Source organism: Ranitomeya variabilis, chromosome 2 (assembly GCF_051348905.1).
Source record: "Ranitomeya variabilis isolate aRanVar5 chromosome 2, aRanVar5.hap1, whole genome shotgun sequence".
Taxonomy (NCBI): Eukaryota; Metazoa; Chordata; class Amphibia; order Anura; family Dendrobatidae; genus Ranitomeya; species Ranitomeya variabilis.
In genome coordinates this window covers 441,766,369-441,780,427 of record NC_135233.1, presented here as the reverse complement: position 1 = coordinate 441,780,427, position 14,059 = coordinate 441,766,369, and the positions used below count along the sequence as shown (strand labels likewise).

General features: G+C 48.0%; 1 protein-coding gene across 2 annotated transcripts in view; it reads left to right on the top strand.

Moving 5' to 3' along the window:
* CARS1 (cysteinyl-tRNA synthetase 1) overlaps window positions 1–13,098 on the top strand; it is a 36,900-nt gene extending 23,802 nt beyond the window's left edge. For both annotated transcript variants that reach the window (XM_077287104.1, XM_077287105.1), the window contains 9 exons: window positions 1,395–1,492; window positions 1,572–1,761; window positions 3,698–3,766; window positions 4,274–4,355; window positions 4,654–4,734; window positions 11,126–11,193; window positions 11,421–11,480; window positions 12,550–12,633; window positions 12,734–13,098. In XM_077287104.1, the coding sequence (XP_077143219.1) occupies window positions 1,395–1,492; window positions 1,572–1,761; window positions 3,698–3,766; window positions 4,274–4,355; window positions 4,654–4,734; window positions 11,126–11,193; window positions 11,421–11,480; window positions 12,550–12,633; window positions 12,734–12,865 (864 nt within the window). In that variant the 3' untranslated portion in view covers window positions 12,866–13,098. The remainder of the gene's footprint in view (window positions 1–1,394; window positions 1,493–1,571; window positions 1,762–3,697; window positions 3,767–4,273; window positions 4,356–4,653; window positions 4,735–11,125; window positions 11,194–11,420; window positions 11,481–12,549; window positions 12,634–12,733) is intronic.
* The last annotated feature ends 961 nt before the right edge of the window (window positions 13,099–14,059 follow it).

Here is a 14,059-nt window from a genome sequence, read left to right as displayed (position 1 = left end):
TATTGAGACAGGTTTTTTGGGTTATCAGGAGTTGTATGCCAAAATCATCAGTATTAAAACAATAAAAGACCTGACAAATTTCAGTTGGTGGATAATGAATCTATAGTATATGAAAGTTTAATTGTAATCATTACATTATGGTAAATAATGAAATTTAACACTATATGCTAATTTTTTGAGAAGGACCTGTATATATATATATATATATATATATATATATATATATATATATATATATATATATATATATATATATATATATATATATATATATATATATATATATATATATATAATTGATTGCTACTATATATTTACCCCAAAATGCCTGGTCTAATATAAAACAAGGTCTCAATTTACCGTATATACTCGAGTATAAGCCGACCCGGGTATAAGCCGAGACCCCTGATTTTGCCTCAAAAAACTGGGAAAACTTAATGACTCGAGTATAAGCCTAGGGTGGGAAACGCAGCAGCTACCGGTAAACTTCAAAAATAAAAATAGATACCAATAAAAGTAAAATTGATTGAGACATCAGTAGGTTAAGTGTTTTTGAATATCCATATTGAATCAGGAGCCCCATATAATGCTCCATACAGTTCATAATGAGCCCCATAAGATGCTCCATACAAAATACCCCATAGAAACATGTACCCCATACAATGCTGCATAAAGGTTAATAATGGCCCCATAAGATGCTCCATAGATTATGCCCCATAAGATGCTCCATAGATTATGCCCCATAAGATGCTCCATAGGTTATGCCCCATAAAATGCTCCTGCGGTTAAAAAAAAAATAAAAAAAATCACATACTCGCCTCTCTTCGCTCAGGCCCCCGGCACTTGCGATATTCACCTCTCCCCGTTCCACCGCTGCGCGCCGCTCCGTCTTCCGGCTCTCTGACTGTTCAGGCAGAGGGCGCACACTAAACACGTCATCGCGCCCTGCGATCTGAACGTCACAACCAGAGGACGGAGCAGCACCCGGCGGTGGAAGGGGAGAAGTGAATATTGTGCAATGCTCACCCCCGTTATACTCACCTGCTCCCGGCGCGGTACCTGCTTCTCACTGACAGATGGTCTCCAGCTCCGGCAGCTTGTTACGGTGTTCAGTGGTCATATCTTACCGCTCATTAAAGTAATGAATATGCATCCATATTCATTACTTTAATGAGCGGTACCACGTGACCGCTGAGCACAGGAAGAGCTGCGGCCGTCGGAGAAGCAGGGACATGCAGAGACGTGCCGGGAACAGGTAAGTATGATTTGACAGCTGCCCCTCCGCCGACCCCCTGGGACAACGACTTGAGTATAAGCCGGGAGGGGCACTTTCAGCCTAAAAAAATGGACTGAAAATCTTGGCTTATACTCGGTATTTTTTTTCTGTCTTCCAGGAATTCTTTCTAAATGTGAAGGATATTCTGAGGGCTCCCACCGACATCACTGGTCAGTACGTGAAATGGGAATCTCCGGAGATTGAACTCAACAACAGGTGAACCCTCGGATTGGTCTTTTTTTTTTTGCTTTCTGGGACCCTTGTTAGCTTTGTCTTAATGATTTCTCCTCTCCAGTTTCTACAACAAGAAGTCCGCTGTCCACGCCGCCCTGTGCGATAACATTGACACCCGGACCGTCATGGAGGAAATGAGGGCGCTGGTCAGTCAATGCAACTCGTACATTGCAGGGAAGAAGGCCGCTAAGCAGACCCCCAACAGGATGTTACTGGAGAGTATCGGCACCTACCTGACCAGCATACTCCGTGTAAGCCGCTCCGCTTGCCTGTGTAACCATTTCATTAAAGGGATTGTCCACTACTGGAAAACCTTGGCCTAATCCATTCAGGACCACAGTGTGAATAAAAACAATGTACACTCCCCTCCTGCAGTGGCCCCATTCCTGCGATGTTCACGTAGAGTGACTTAACTTGTATAATGTGCCGGCTGAAGCCAGTGAACGGCTGCTCATCAGCTACTGCCTTTAAATCAGAGTGGTCGTCTGCCCTGACAAAATATTAATAAGCTGCAGCCGACATGTGACACAACAAGTCTTGCCACTCTCCGGGAACAGCAGCAATGACATCGTTGGAACAACACCACTGCAGGAGGGGAGTATACACTATTACTATTTTTATTGTGGTTCTCAATCAAACCCCTTTATTTTGTGTTGTATTACGATTGTGTGCACATCACATCAGCTCACAAGCTTAAAGGGGTTGTCCAGTCGTCTGATGAAAGTCTGGAGTCACTCTATGGGCCGTTTTGTGTCTGGTTGTTTCCGTACTTTTGTCCACACTCCAACTAAATGTTTCTGTGGTGGGCGCTCATAGCAATGCTATAATTCAGGTACATAGGAGCAAACTGAGCATCGCTCCTATGTAGCAGAGCCGATCAGGCTATGCCAGCTTCTAGCCTCCCAGGCTATTGAAGCATGGCAAAAGTAAAAAAAAAAAAAAAGTTTTAAAAAGTGTGAAAAAAAAAAATATAAAAGTTCAATCACCCCCCTTTCTCCCCATTCAAAATAAAAACTATAAAAAAAAAAAAATCAAACATACACACATCTGGTATCGCCGAGTTCAGAATCACCCGATCTATCAATAAAAAAAGGATTAACCTGATCACTAAACAGGGTAGCGAGAAAAAAAAATTAAAAACGCCAGAATTACGTTTTTTTTTGGTCACGGTGACATTGCATTAAAATGCAATAACGGGCGATCAAAAGAACGTATCTGCACCAAAATGGTATCATTAAAAACCCCTGACACCAGATCACGAAAAATGCGCTTTTTTTTTTTTTTTTTTTTTTTAAAGCAAAGTTTGGAATTTTTTTTTTACCACTTAGATAAAAAAAAGAACCTAGACATATTTGGTGTCTATGAACTCGTAATGACCTGGAGAATCATAATGGCAGGACAGTTTTAGCAGTTAGTGAACCTAGCAAAAAAACAAACAAAAACTAGTGTGTGACTGCACTTTTTTTGCAACTTCACCGTACTTGGAACTTTTTTCCCATTTTCTAGTACACGACATGGTAAAACCCAATGGTGTTGTTTAAAAGTACAACTCGTCCCACAAAAAAAAAAAACGCAAAACGCCCTCACATGGCCATATTGATGGAAAAATAAAAAAGTTATGGCTCTGGGAAGGAGGGGAGCGAAAAACAAAAATGCAAAACTGAAAAAAACTCCGGGGGTTAAGGGGTTAATGGAGAGGAAGCTTATGCCTGGAAGGTAGTTCTCCTTTTCTGCATTAACAAATCTCAGACTTTCTCTACTGTAATTACCTGCCCAATGCAAGCCGGCTGCTACTTCAATGGAGATGATGTGTCTGATCTTCTCCCTCATTGTTATAATTAGTTTATTTTTCTTCCCTAGCTATATTTAGTTCCACATGTTCAATGTGTAGTCCTACTTCAAAGGAGGTTGAAGTGTCAGCTCTTCTCTATTCTGGAGATGTCTTTTGGATTTTAAGTTTTCTCTGATGACACTGATATATTTAATTTGGGATACCAATCATGACCTTGAGTAAAACTGCTGCCACTGGAAGGTGACACTAAGCTTAGAGAGTGTTATCTCGTCCTACCAGCTATACCACTGCTGATACGCAGCTACATATATAATTGGAGTTAATTGATGAAGAACTCAATGGATGTTCCAGAAGTAGTTGATGGAATTAACACAATGTTTTCCTTTCCTTCCTAGATATTTGGGGCCATAGAAGGCGAGGAACCTATTGGATTCCCTGTTGGAGGAAACGGACAGCATCTTAATGTAAACCTCCCTCCTGCCTCTACTGAAGCTCTGATTTTATATATACATATATTATTATGAGCAAAAAGATTTATGGTACCTGGTTCCAACTACCTGGACGTTCTGACTGCACCTGGATTACACTTCTGCAGCTGGTATCCTCAGCCCGGCATCTCCTTGGCGCCTATGTATTTCTCTTAGGCCCCATGGCATAATGTGCTACCTCGCCACGTGACATCATGGCGTCCATTGCGGTGCCGCTCTGCAATATCATGGTGCTTAGGGGACAACAGGGGCGCCCAGGATATACCAGGCTGATGATGCCGGCTGCAACAGAGGACTGGACCAGAAGTCCTAACTGGTTAATACAAACCTTTTAGCTCATTTCTAATACTCTACCATTAAGGTTGTACTTCATTTGCATCCCTAATGATTGTCCTCAATCATCCTCTTTCTGTTATAAAAAAAAAAATAATAATAATCTGCCCCTATTTTGTTAATTGGAATGCACCTGGTTTATTCTTGCAGTTGGAGTCCACAGTGATGCCTTATCTTCAGGTCCTCTCCCAGTTCAGGGAAGGAGTGCGACAGATCGCCCGAGAGAACAAAGGTAAGATGAGCGAGGATGTCCTGAGACTTGGTGAGTTGCGGTTATACCATACAAACCTAGAACTATAACACTCTAACCCTACAAACCCTGCCCGGCCATATTATAGCGCCACATTATTTGGACTGATGATTTTCACCCCGTGTGCGTATAGATTGATGTTTCTTATATTAATGGGCTATCCTACAATTGACATTACTTTTCTGATTGCTGAGACCCCTAACCAGTTTTGAAAATCAAATATAATATGGGGATGTAGAAAACTCTTTAAGTTATAGTCCCTGTGTTTGCTCCTGCACAGTATTGGGAGTTTTGCAGCTGTGTGACTCTCTGCGGGACGATGTACTTCCAGAGCTCGGCGTCCGACTGGAAGACCATGAAGGTAACAGGCTAGTCTGGTAAATGTTGAGTGTCTATGGTAATAATAAATTAAAACACAAGAGGTCATGGACTTCACATTTTTCTCTTTAATCAAGTTTGATCTAATTAGCGTTTTGCTGTAGAATTTTATCAAAATGTTTAGATTGGCTTCTGCAGCCTCTATATAGAACAGTGCATATTTCTTTATCGCTTCATTGGGGGACACAGGACAACCATGGGTGTATGCTGCTGCTGCTGCTGCTAGGAGGCTGACACTATGCAAAAAAGGAAAAAAGGCGTGGCTCCTCCCTGGCAGTATACACCCACCGACAGGCACCAAGGACCTCAGTTTGTGCTTAGTGTCTGTAGGAGGCGGACCTGGATCTTCAGATCCGTTGCTAACCTTGATTCCTTTACAGGTTTTTGTTGTTTTTATTAATGTTTTGGCTTTTCTTTTTCAGATCACAGCATTCAGGGTTTCGGGGTGCAATCTGCCTCCCCAGGAGGGCGGCTGAGCGAGCAGTGTGGTGTCGCCCGCATTGCAACTCTCAGACCGCCGGCAGGACATTATCCCCTGTCACCCTCCCAGGTGCTCCAGGGTTTTTATGGTGGCGGTCCTTGCCAAACAGTCCCCCTCACCCCTCTCCTCGAAGACGGCTGAGAGGAAGACGGTGGTCACCAGCAGTGACCCTCCCCCTTGTCTTTGGGGTCGAGGCAGTCTTCTGGACGAAGGATTCCGTTTCCAGCGACCCCTCTCTCATCGGGCCCCTGGACGATCCTTTCTCCCTCTACTTGTGGAACCGGAACATGCAGGTACCAGCGCTTCAGCAGCCGCTCCCCCGCAGCAGTATTTCCCTGTCTAAATGTGCAGTGCTTTCACACAAGAGTCACGGCCGTTTTTACTTTCACTTTCACCGCTGCAGCCGGCCACGCCCCCTCCTCGGGCGCGCTTTTTCGGCGCTCTTTTCCTCCTCCACTCAGGAGAGCTCTTACATCTCGGGCACGCCCTTCCCTTTCGGTGCGGCTCTATCAGGAGCCTTGGCTTATTCCTCACAGCACAGCTCCGCCCCTTCTTCACCGCTGCCACTTCCTGCCTCAGCAGCTCCGTGCAGAAGAGACATCGTGCATTGGGGGACACAGATCTCTGCTCTGCGGTGCGGTAGGATTGCAACGCTTTTTTGGCCCCTCCCTCAGTATTATCCATACCACTGTAGGCCCCTTAGTCTTTTCTGTAGTATAGTGCTGCAGAATATCCTTATGTCCAACTCTTCTGGAGCTTTCCTTACCAAACCTACCATAACTCACTACGCCTGTGCTCGTTGTAAGATAAAGTGGTCAGTAGGCCAATCGTCGCCTCTCTGCCAGTCCTGCAGTCCTCCTGCCATGTCTGCCCCGCAGGAAGCTTCTGACTCAAGGGATGGGGGCGCTCTCCCTCCCCCTGAGTGGGCCGTTGCTATCTCGCAGTCGGTCTCTGATTTGACTAAGGTGTCTCAGTCCCTGGTCCAGGCGCTTGAACGTCTTCCACAGCTTCCTTCAGCCACCAGTGCTCCGACCGTCTCCCATGGCGAGTCGGCCGCACCTGACCCTGAACCACAGGGAGACAAATCAGCCAGCCGCTCTAGAAAGAGGACTCTGTCTGGCACTTCGTCTGGTTCTCCGGGTCCCTCCGCAGTGCTCAAATTGCTCTCCTCCTCCCAATTCCCCTCCTCGGAGGAGGACATTGGGTCTGATGTGGATTCCCAGTCCGGTTCTGACTCCGATTCAGACCAGACTTCTTGCATGCAGGCTGTCGTAGATAGTCTTATTTCGGCTATCTCGCAAACCCTCAAACTAAAACAAGATGAGGTTTCCTCCCAGGATTCCTCTGTCTCCTTTAAGCGGGTGAAACGTCCCTCTCGCTCCTTTCCTACCCATGATGAGTTTGAGTCTACCCTGTCTAAACACTGGGAACATCCTGAAAAACGTTTTTCGGGTAGAAAACATCTGGACGTGCTATATCCCTTTAGCGCCGATCTTCTCTCCAAGTGGGCTGAGTCTCCCAACGTCGATCCGCCGATCTCCCGTCTTTCCTCCAAGACGGTTCTCTCCTTACCGGACGGCGCGTCGCTTAAGGACGCATCGGACAGACAAATTGAGGCTCTGGCCAAGTCAGCTTTCGAAGCAACGGGTGCTTCCCTCTGCCCCAGTTTTGCTTCCACCTGGGTGGCTAAGGCCATCTCTGCCTGGGCCAAGATCCTCCATCGGGGCATTTTGGCTTCAGCCTCCCCTACCGAGCTGGCTGACCTCGCAGACCAGATTAACCACGCAGGGAAATACCTTCTCACTGCCTCTCTAGATGCAGCAGCCTGTTCAGCCAGAGCAAGCAGCAACATTGTCGCTCTTCGACGCTTTCTTTGGCTCAAAGCATGGAATGCAGATGCTATTTCCAAAAAGTCTCTCACTAACTTGGCGTTTCAAGGTTCCAGGCTTTTTGGTGCCCGTCTGGATCAAATTATCTCTGACGCGACTGGTGGCAAGAGTACCTCTCTCCCCCAGTCCAAGCTAAAACGCTTCTTTAACCCAAAAAGGTCCTCAAACATTTCGCCCCTTTCGTCCGTTTGCAGCCTTCCCAGGTCTTCCGGACCTCGTTCCAACAGATACCGTTCCAAGTGACGGGTCGCCCCCACCTGGGAGACTTTCCAGGGTGGGAGGCAGGCTTCTTCTCTTCAAAGACACCTGGCTGTCAATGATCAGCGATGCCTGGGTCAGAGAGATTATTACCTCCGGGTACAAGATCGAATTTTCTACCATCCCGTAAAATCGCTTCTTTCTCTCTCGTCCCCCAAAGCAACCGTCCCATTTACCCGGCTTGCTTCAAGCCGTAACGTCTCTGGTCGCCGCCGGAGTCGCAGTTCCCGTTCCTTCCGAAGAACGTTTTCCGGGTTCTACTCGAACCTTTTTGTAGTCCCAAAGAAGGACGGGTCTCTTCGCCCTATCCTAGATTTGAAGCTTCTCAACCGCCACGCCGCCTTGGAACCCGGGGAGTTCCTCTGCTCGGTCGACATCCAAGATGCGTACCTTCATGTCCCATCTGCGTACGGCATCAGTGATTCCTTTGGTTTGCTATCGGGGACAATCACTACCAATTCACGGATCTCCCCTTCGGTTTAGCGTCTGCCCCCAGGGTCTTCACCAAAATCATGGCTGCGGTCATGGCCCTCCTTCGTTCCAGGGGGATCCTCGTTATCCCCTACCTGGACGATCTGTTGATCAAAGGGTCCTCTCGTCTAGACTGTGCCCACAGTCTCCAGGTCTCCCTGGACACACTGACCCGTCTCGGCTGGATTATCAACAGGACCATGTCCTCTCTGATTCCCTCCCAACGACTGTCCTTCCTGGGCATGTTGTTCGACACGAACTTAGCTCGGGTCTTCCTCCCAGAGGACAAGTTCTCAGTACTCCTCAAGGCGGTCCGCCTTCTCAAACGCCAAGATCCTCAGTCACTTCGTTTCTGCATGGGAGTCCTGGGAAAGATGGTGGCCTCCATGGAGGCTGTTCCTTTCGCCCAGTTCCACACCCGCCCCCTCCAGCTATTCCTCCTATCCACCTGGAACAGGTCCTTGGACTCCCTGGACCGTCCCGTCCACCTTCCTCTCCAGGTCCGTCAGCCCCTAACCTGGTGGACGCTGTCCTCCTCTCTCCTGAGAGGAAGATCATTTCTTCCCCTTCAGTGGCAGGTCATCACCACCGATGCCAGCCTTCTCGGGTGGGGAGCAGTCTTCCGACAACACATGGCTCAGGGCCGTTGGACCACCCAGGAATCTCTCCTTCCCATCAACCTTCTGGAGATCAAGGCAATCTTCCTTGCGTTAATCCGCTGGCAGTCTCTTCTGTCGAATCTTCCCGTCCGCATCCAGTCGGACAACGCCACGGCCATGGCGTACTTAAATCACCAGGGCGGGAATCGCAGCGGCCAAGTAATGGCAGAAGTGGCAAAGATTCTTCGGTGGGCGGAACGCCACGTTCCGGCCATATCAGCCGTTCATATCCCCGGGGTCGAAAACTGGGCAGCCGACTTTCTCAGTCGCCAGGGCCTGGCAGCGGGCGAGTGGTCTCAATCAAATTTGCCTCCGCTGGGGTACACCAGACGTCGATCTTATGGCGTCCCGGATGAACCACAAGGTCCCTCAGTTTGTCGCCAGGTCCCGGGATCCTCTTGCCGTCAGCCACGACGCTCTGGTAATTCCATGGTCCCAGTTTCAGTTTCCCTACCTGTTCCCGCCCCTCCCCTTGATTCCAAGGGTGGTAAAGAAGATCAATTTGGAAGGGATTCCAGTCATACTGATAACGCCGGACTGGCCAAGGCGGCCGTGGTACGCCGAGCTCGTAAACATGCTCGCGGACACTCCTTGGAGACTTCCAGATCGGCCAGACCTCTTCTCGCAGGGACCTCTCTTCCACCAGAGTTCTCAGTCGCTGAGTTTAATGGCATGGCCGTTGAGGCCGCAGTCTTAAAAAACTCTGGTCTCTCTCCCCAGGTCATACAGACCATGATCAGAGCCAGAAAACCGGCTTCTTCCCGTATCTACCACAGATACTGGAAAGTTTTCTTCCGGTGGTGTGAAACTAATGAAGTTTTTCCAATGTCCTTTTCTCTTCCGGATCTTCTCGGTTTCCTCCAGTCTGGTCTCGATTCGGGTTTATGTCTCAGCACACTCAAGGGACAAGTGTCTGCTCTGTCGATCCTCTTCCAGAGTGACCTTTCCTCCATTCACCAGGTTCTGACTTTTCTACAGGGAGTTACGCATATCGCCCCTCCTTTCCGTCCTCCCTTGGAACCTTGGGACCTTAACCTGGTCCTTGGTGCTCTTCAGGCTGCTCCCTTTGAGCCTCTTCATGACGTGCCCTTTTCCCTTCTCTCTTGGAAGGTCGCCTTCCTCATTGCCATTACATCTATCAGGAGGGTCTCCGAGTTGGCAGCCCTGTCATGTCGTTCCCCCTTCCTGATTCTTCATCAGGATAAGGTGGTTCTTCGACCGGTTCCCGAATTCCTTCCCAAGGTGGTCTCGGCTTTCCACATCAACGAAGACATTGTCCTTCCATCATTTTTCCCTTCTCCGGCTCATCCTTTGGAGAAGTACCTTCACAAGCTTGACGTGGTCAGGGCCATTCGGGTCTATCTTTCTGGAACCGCTCCTTTCCGTCAATCCGATTCTCTCCTTGTTGTTTCCGAGGGTCGTCGGAAGGGCTTTCAAGCGTCTAAATCCACCATTTCGCGCTGGATTCGCTCGGCAATTTCAGAATCGTACCGTGTTCATGAGGCACGTTCTCCTCCGGGGGTGCGAGCTCACTTCACCAGAGCTGTCGGAGCTTCTTGGGCTGTTCGCCACCAGGCCTCCGCCTTACAAGTTTGCAAGGCCGCAACCTAGTCGTCTTTGCACACGTTTACGAGGTTCTATCGGGTTCATACCCAAGCCTCGTCCGATGCAGGTCTTGGTAGGAAGGTACTGCAGGCGGCAGTCGCACACCGGCCGACCTGAGACATTTTCTCATTTCCTTTCTACCCACCCTTTTCCGGGACTGCTTTTGGACGTCCCATGGTTGTCCTGTGTCCCCCAATGAAGCGATAAAGAAAGAGGGATTTTTGGTACTTACCGTAAAATCTCTTTCTTGGAGCCTTCATTGGGGGACACAGCACCCTCCCTACTTGTTTGTTCTGGTACCGTGTTTGGGGCCTGGAGGCCCTAGTTGAGTTGGTACTTTTACTAATATGAGTTCTGTCGCTTCTCCTACTGCTTTTTGCACTAACTGAGGTCCTTGGTGCCTGTCGGTGGGTGTATACTGCCAGGGAGGAGCCACGCCTTTTTTCCTTTTTTGCATAGTGTCAGCCTCCTAGCAGCAGCAGCTTACACCCATGGTTGTCCCTGTGTCCCCCAATGAAGGCTCCAAGAAAGAGATTTTACGGTAAGTACCAAAAATCCCTCTATTTCACTGGTAACTCACTCTGCAGTCTGCTATGAACATAGAGGCTGCAGAAGCCATCATCTTGGGCCCTGAAATTCAGATATTTCTTCTTGCCCTGGGTTCACCAGCTACTTTTGTGTGCTGCTATGTCGTCAGCACTGTATGTGACGGGGGCGCCTGAGTAACCCTCTTCTCTGTCCATGCACCCTAATATGCCGGCCAAGGTCACACAGAGATCTGATGATGTGCTGACCCATGAAGCCTTCCCTTGTGTCCAGCACATAGCAGCTGTATGGAATGGTTACTACTTTATGGATAGTGGTGTTCACCAGCAGTTGCTTCCTCTTGCATAGAACTACAAGACCCAGCAATCCCTTTCCAGCTGCTTAATGCAAAGTTAATAGGCGTTGTGGCTTATGCACCCACGACCTCTTTAACGAAGGGACAATATCCCACCATTCTTTTTCTAGGACTTCCCACCGTGGTGAAACTTGTGGATAGAGAAACACTGCTGAAAGAGAAGGAGGAAAAGAAAAAGGTAAATCCATCTGATTCATAATGGACATATGATGCCCTTAAAAAGGGGTCTGCCGCCCGAGCCCCACCTATATGAGCCAAAACCATGTGCTTGTATTACCTGGCCATTGTGTAATGCTGGTTGGTAACATCCACCCTGATGAACCCTCCACTAACCCCCGCTGAAAAAAAAACAAACAAAAAAAAATGGTGTAAGAAAAGGTTATCTCTTGTCTTGTGTGTTTCCAGGCTGAAGAAGAGAAGAGGAGGAAAAAAGAAGAAGCTGCTAGGAAAAAACAGGAGCAGGAGGTAAATCTGCCCGATCTCCCTGGGAAACTATTCATTGCTTCCAAAAGTTTTCCAGAATGATTAATGGACGATCATAGAACGAGGATTTTTGTATCTGAGCATGCATGATAGGAAGGAGTGGAGAAACTATGTATAATGCAGGTTACAACAGTATCAACCTGTCCACTTCAAATTGCAGTCGGTGCACAGTGACTGCACCAGCAGAATAGTGAGTGCAGCTCTGGCGTATAATACAGGATGTAACTCCGGATCAGTAATGTAATGTATGTACACAGTGACTGCACCAGCAGAATAGTGAGTGCAAATCTGGAGTATAATACAGGATGTAACTCAGGATCAGTAATGTAATGTATGTACACAGTGACTGCACCAGCAGAATAGTGAGTGCAGCTCTGGGGTATAATACAGGATGTAACTCAGGATCAGTACAGGATCAGTAATGTAATGTATGTACACAGTGACTGCACCAGCAGAATAGTGAGTGCAGCTCTGGAGTATAATACAGGATGTAACTCAGGATCAGTAACGTAATGTATGTACACAGTGACTGCACCAGCAGAATAGTGAGTGCAGCTCTGGGGTATAATACAGGATGTAACTCAGGATCAGTAATGTAATGTATGTACACCGTGACTGCACCAGCAGAATAGTGAGCACAGCTCTGGAGTATAATACAGGATGTAACTCAGGATCAGTAATGTAATGTATGTACATAGTGACTGCACCAGCAGAATAGTGAGTGCAGCTCTGGAGTATAATACAGGATGTAACTCAGGATTGGAATGATCTGATTATGTATGAAGAAATCTGTAACTCTCATTAGCAGGTTAGCACAATGGGAGGATGTCCTGTTTCCTTAATCTTCCGATTGTCACAGCCAGTAATCTTATAAATGTGAGGCTGCTTGAAGGCAATGCTATGCACCATAGGGCATACTCTGTATTAATGAGCTGCGGCTTCTACCCCAGAAAATAATGTATATAAGAAAGCTACAAAACTCTATTACTTCCCTTGAAAGTTTCCATTTAGTTTTACCTCCAGTTTTCTTTCTTTCTGATTTTCCTCGCAGGCAGCAAAACTTGGCAAAATGAAGATCTGTCCAAGTGAAATGTTCAAGACAGAAATTGACAAATACTCAAAGTTTGATGAAAATGTGAGCAGATGGCAGATTATGAAATGCCGGATGAAAGGAATTCTTCTGTACTTGTGCCATTTTTGTCGTCTTATTCATTTTTTTATATTTTCCCCCCCAGGGATTCCCAACACATGATACTGAAGGGAAGGAGCTGAGCAAAGGTCAAACCAAAAAACTCAGGAAATTATATGAAACCCAAGAGAAACTATACAAAGAATATCTGCAGATGGTTCAGAACAGCAACGTCTAACAGATAAACCAGCAACGAGAGTGTGTGAACAAACTGTATGATTTCCTGCGCGTTCCCCAGTGGTTCCCATCATGTAATGCCACCAGTAGGTGTCCATGGCCGATAAGTGCGTGGGTCACAGGGGGTCCTCGCTTTGTACCACTACCAACCTGCCTGATATCACTGTACAATCAGCAGCCGCTTGGACTCCATCACTAGTTATATGCAGCCAATTAAATTCTCTACTAAATGCACCTTGTCTTAATTTCTTTTTTTCCATTACGTCCCTCAGGACAGCACCATGGAGGACGTCCTTCCTTGACCTATAGCGGGACAGGATCACAGAGAGGTTAAAAGGACCCTCCCACCTCCACCCGCCAGTGTTTTTCCTGTCCTTACAGGGGACGGTTGTATGAGAGGTTGCTCCTAGAGCGAATATAGCCTTGGATTCTCTTCCCCCTGTCAAGTGGTCCGTGGCTGACACCTCACTGGGTGGAGGTCCCTCAGCTATCCGTGCTGTACCAGATGGACTCGGAGTTTGGGGGTCTCAAACTTCCCTTTTCCTGGTCAGTTGGACCGTGGCCGACTCCTCTTTGATAGGTTCCTCAGCCAACAGTCAGCCTGTGCAATGGGCTTAGGGGGATCGTGCGGCAGGTCCAATCCTTCCCCCTGTCAAGTAGCCCAGGGTGGAAATTCCCCGGTGGGGAGTCACTCAGCCCCAGAGACCAGTCAAGCGGATGGGCTCCTGGGTAGAGCCGCTTCCTCCTGGTGGGGGGCTCTCGGCTCGGACGCAGACCGGCAAAACACCACTAAGTCCGAAAGTCGTGCGGTGGAGAAGGCCGTTGTGCTTCCGGTGACGTCAGAGAGGAGCGCTGGCACATAGGATTGGCGTGCGTTCCACGATGGAACACAGAAGGGGGCACAGGTGAAGAAATCATTGACAGTAATGCGGCATTCCTGACGGGACGCCGCTTCCTTTCACGGTAGGCTCTCGGCGTTACCAGCTCCCCCTGTCTTCTAGCAGGTATGGAGCCAGCACAGGTGAGTGCATGGTTTAAATGTTGCATTGATGGCCTGGGCCTCTGGGCTGACTCTAGTCTCATGCCTTTGTGCCAAAGCTGTACCTTGAAACCATTTGCAGCTAGGCCTTGGACCTCTAGGCTATGGTAGGGCTATATGTCCAGGCTACATCTCATGACTGGACTTCAGTTAGTT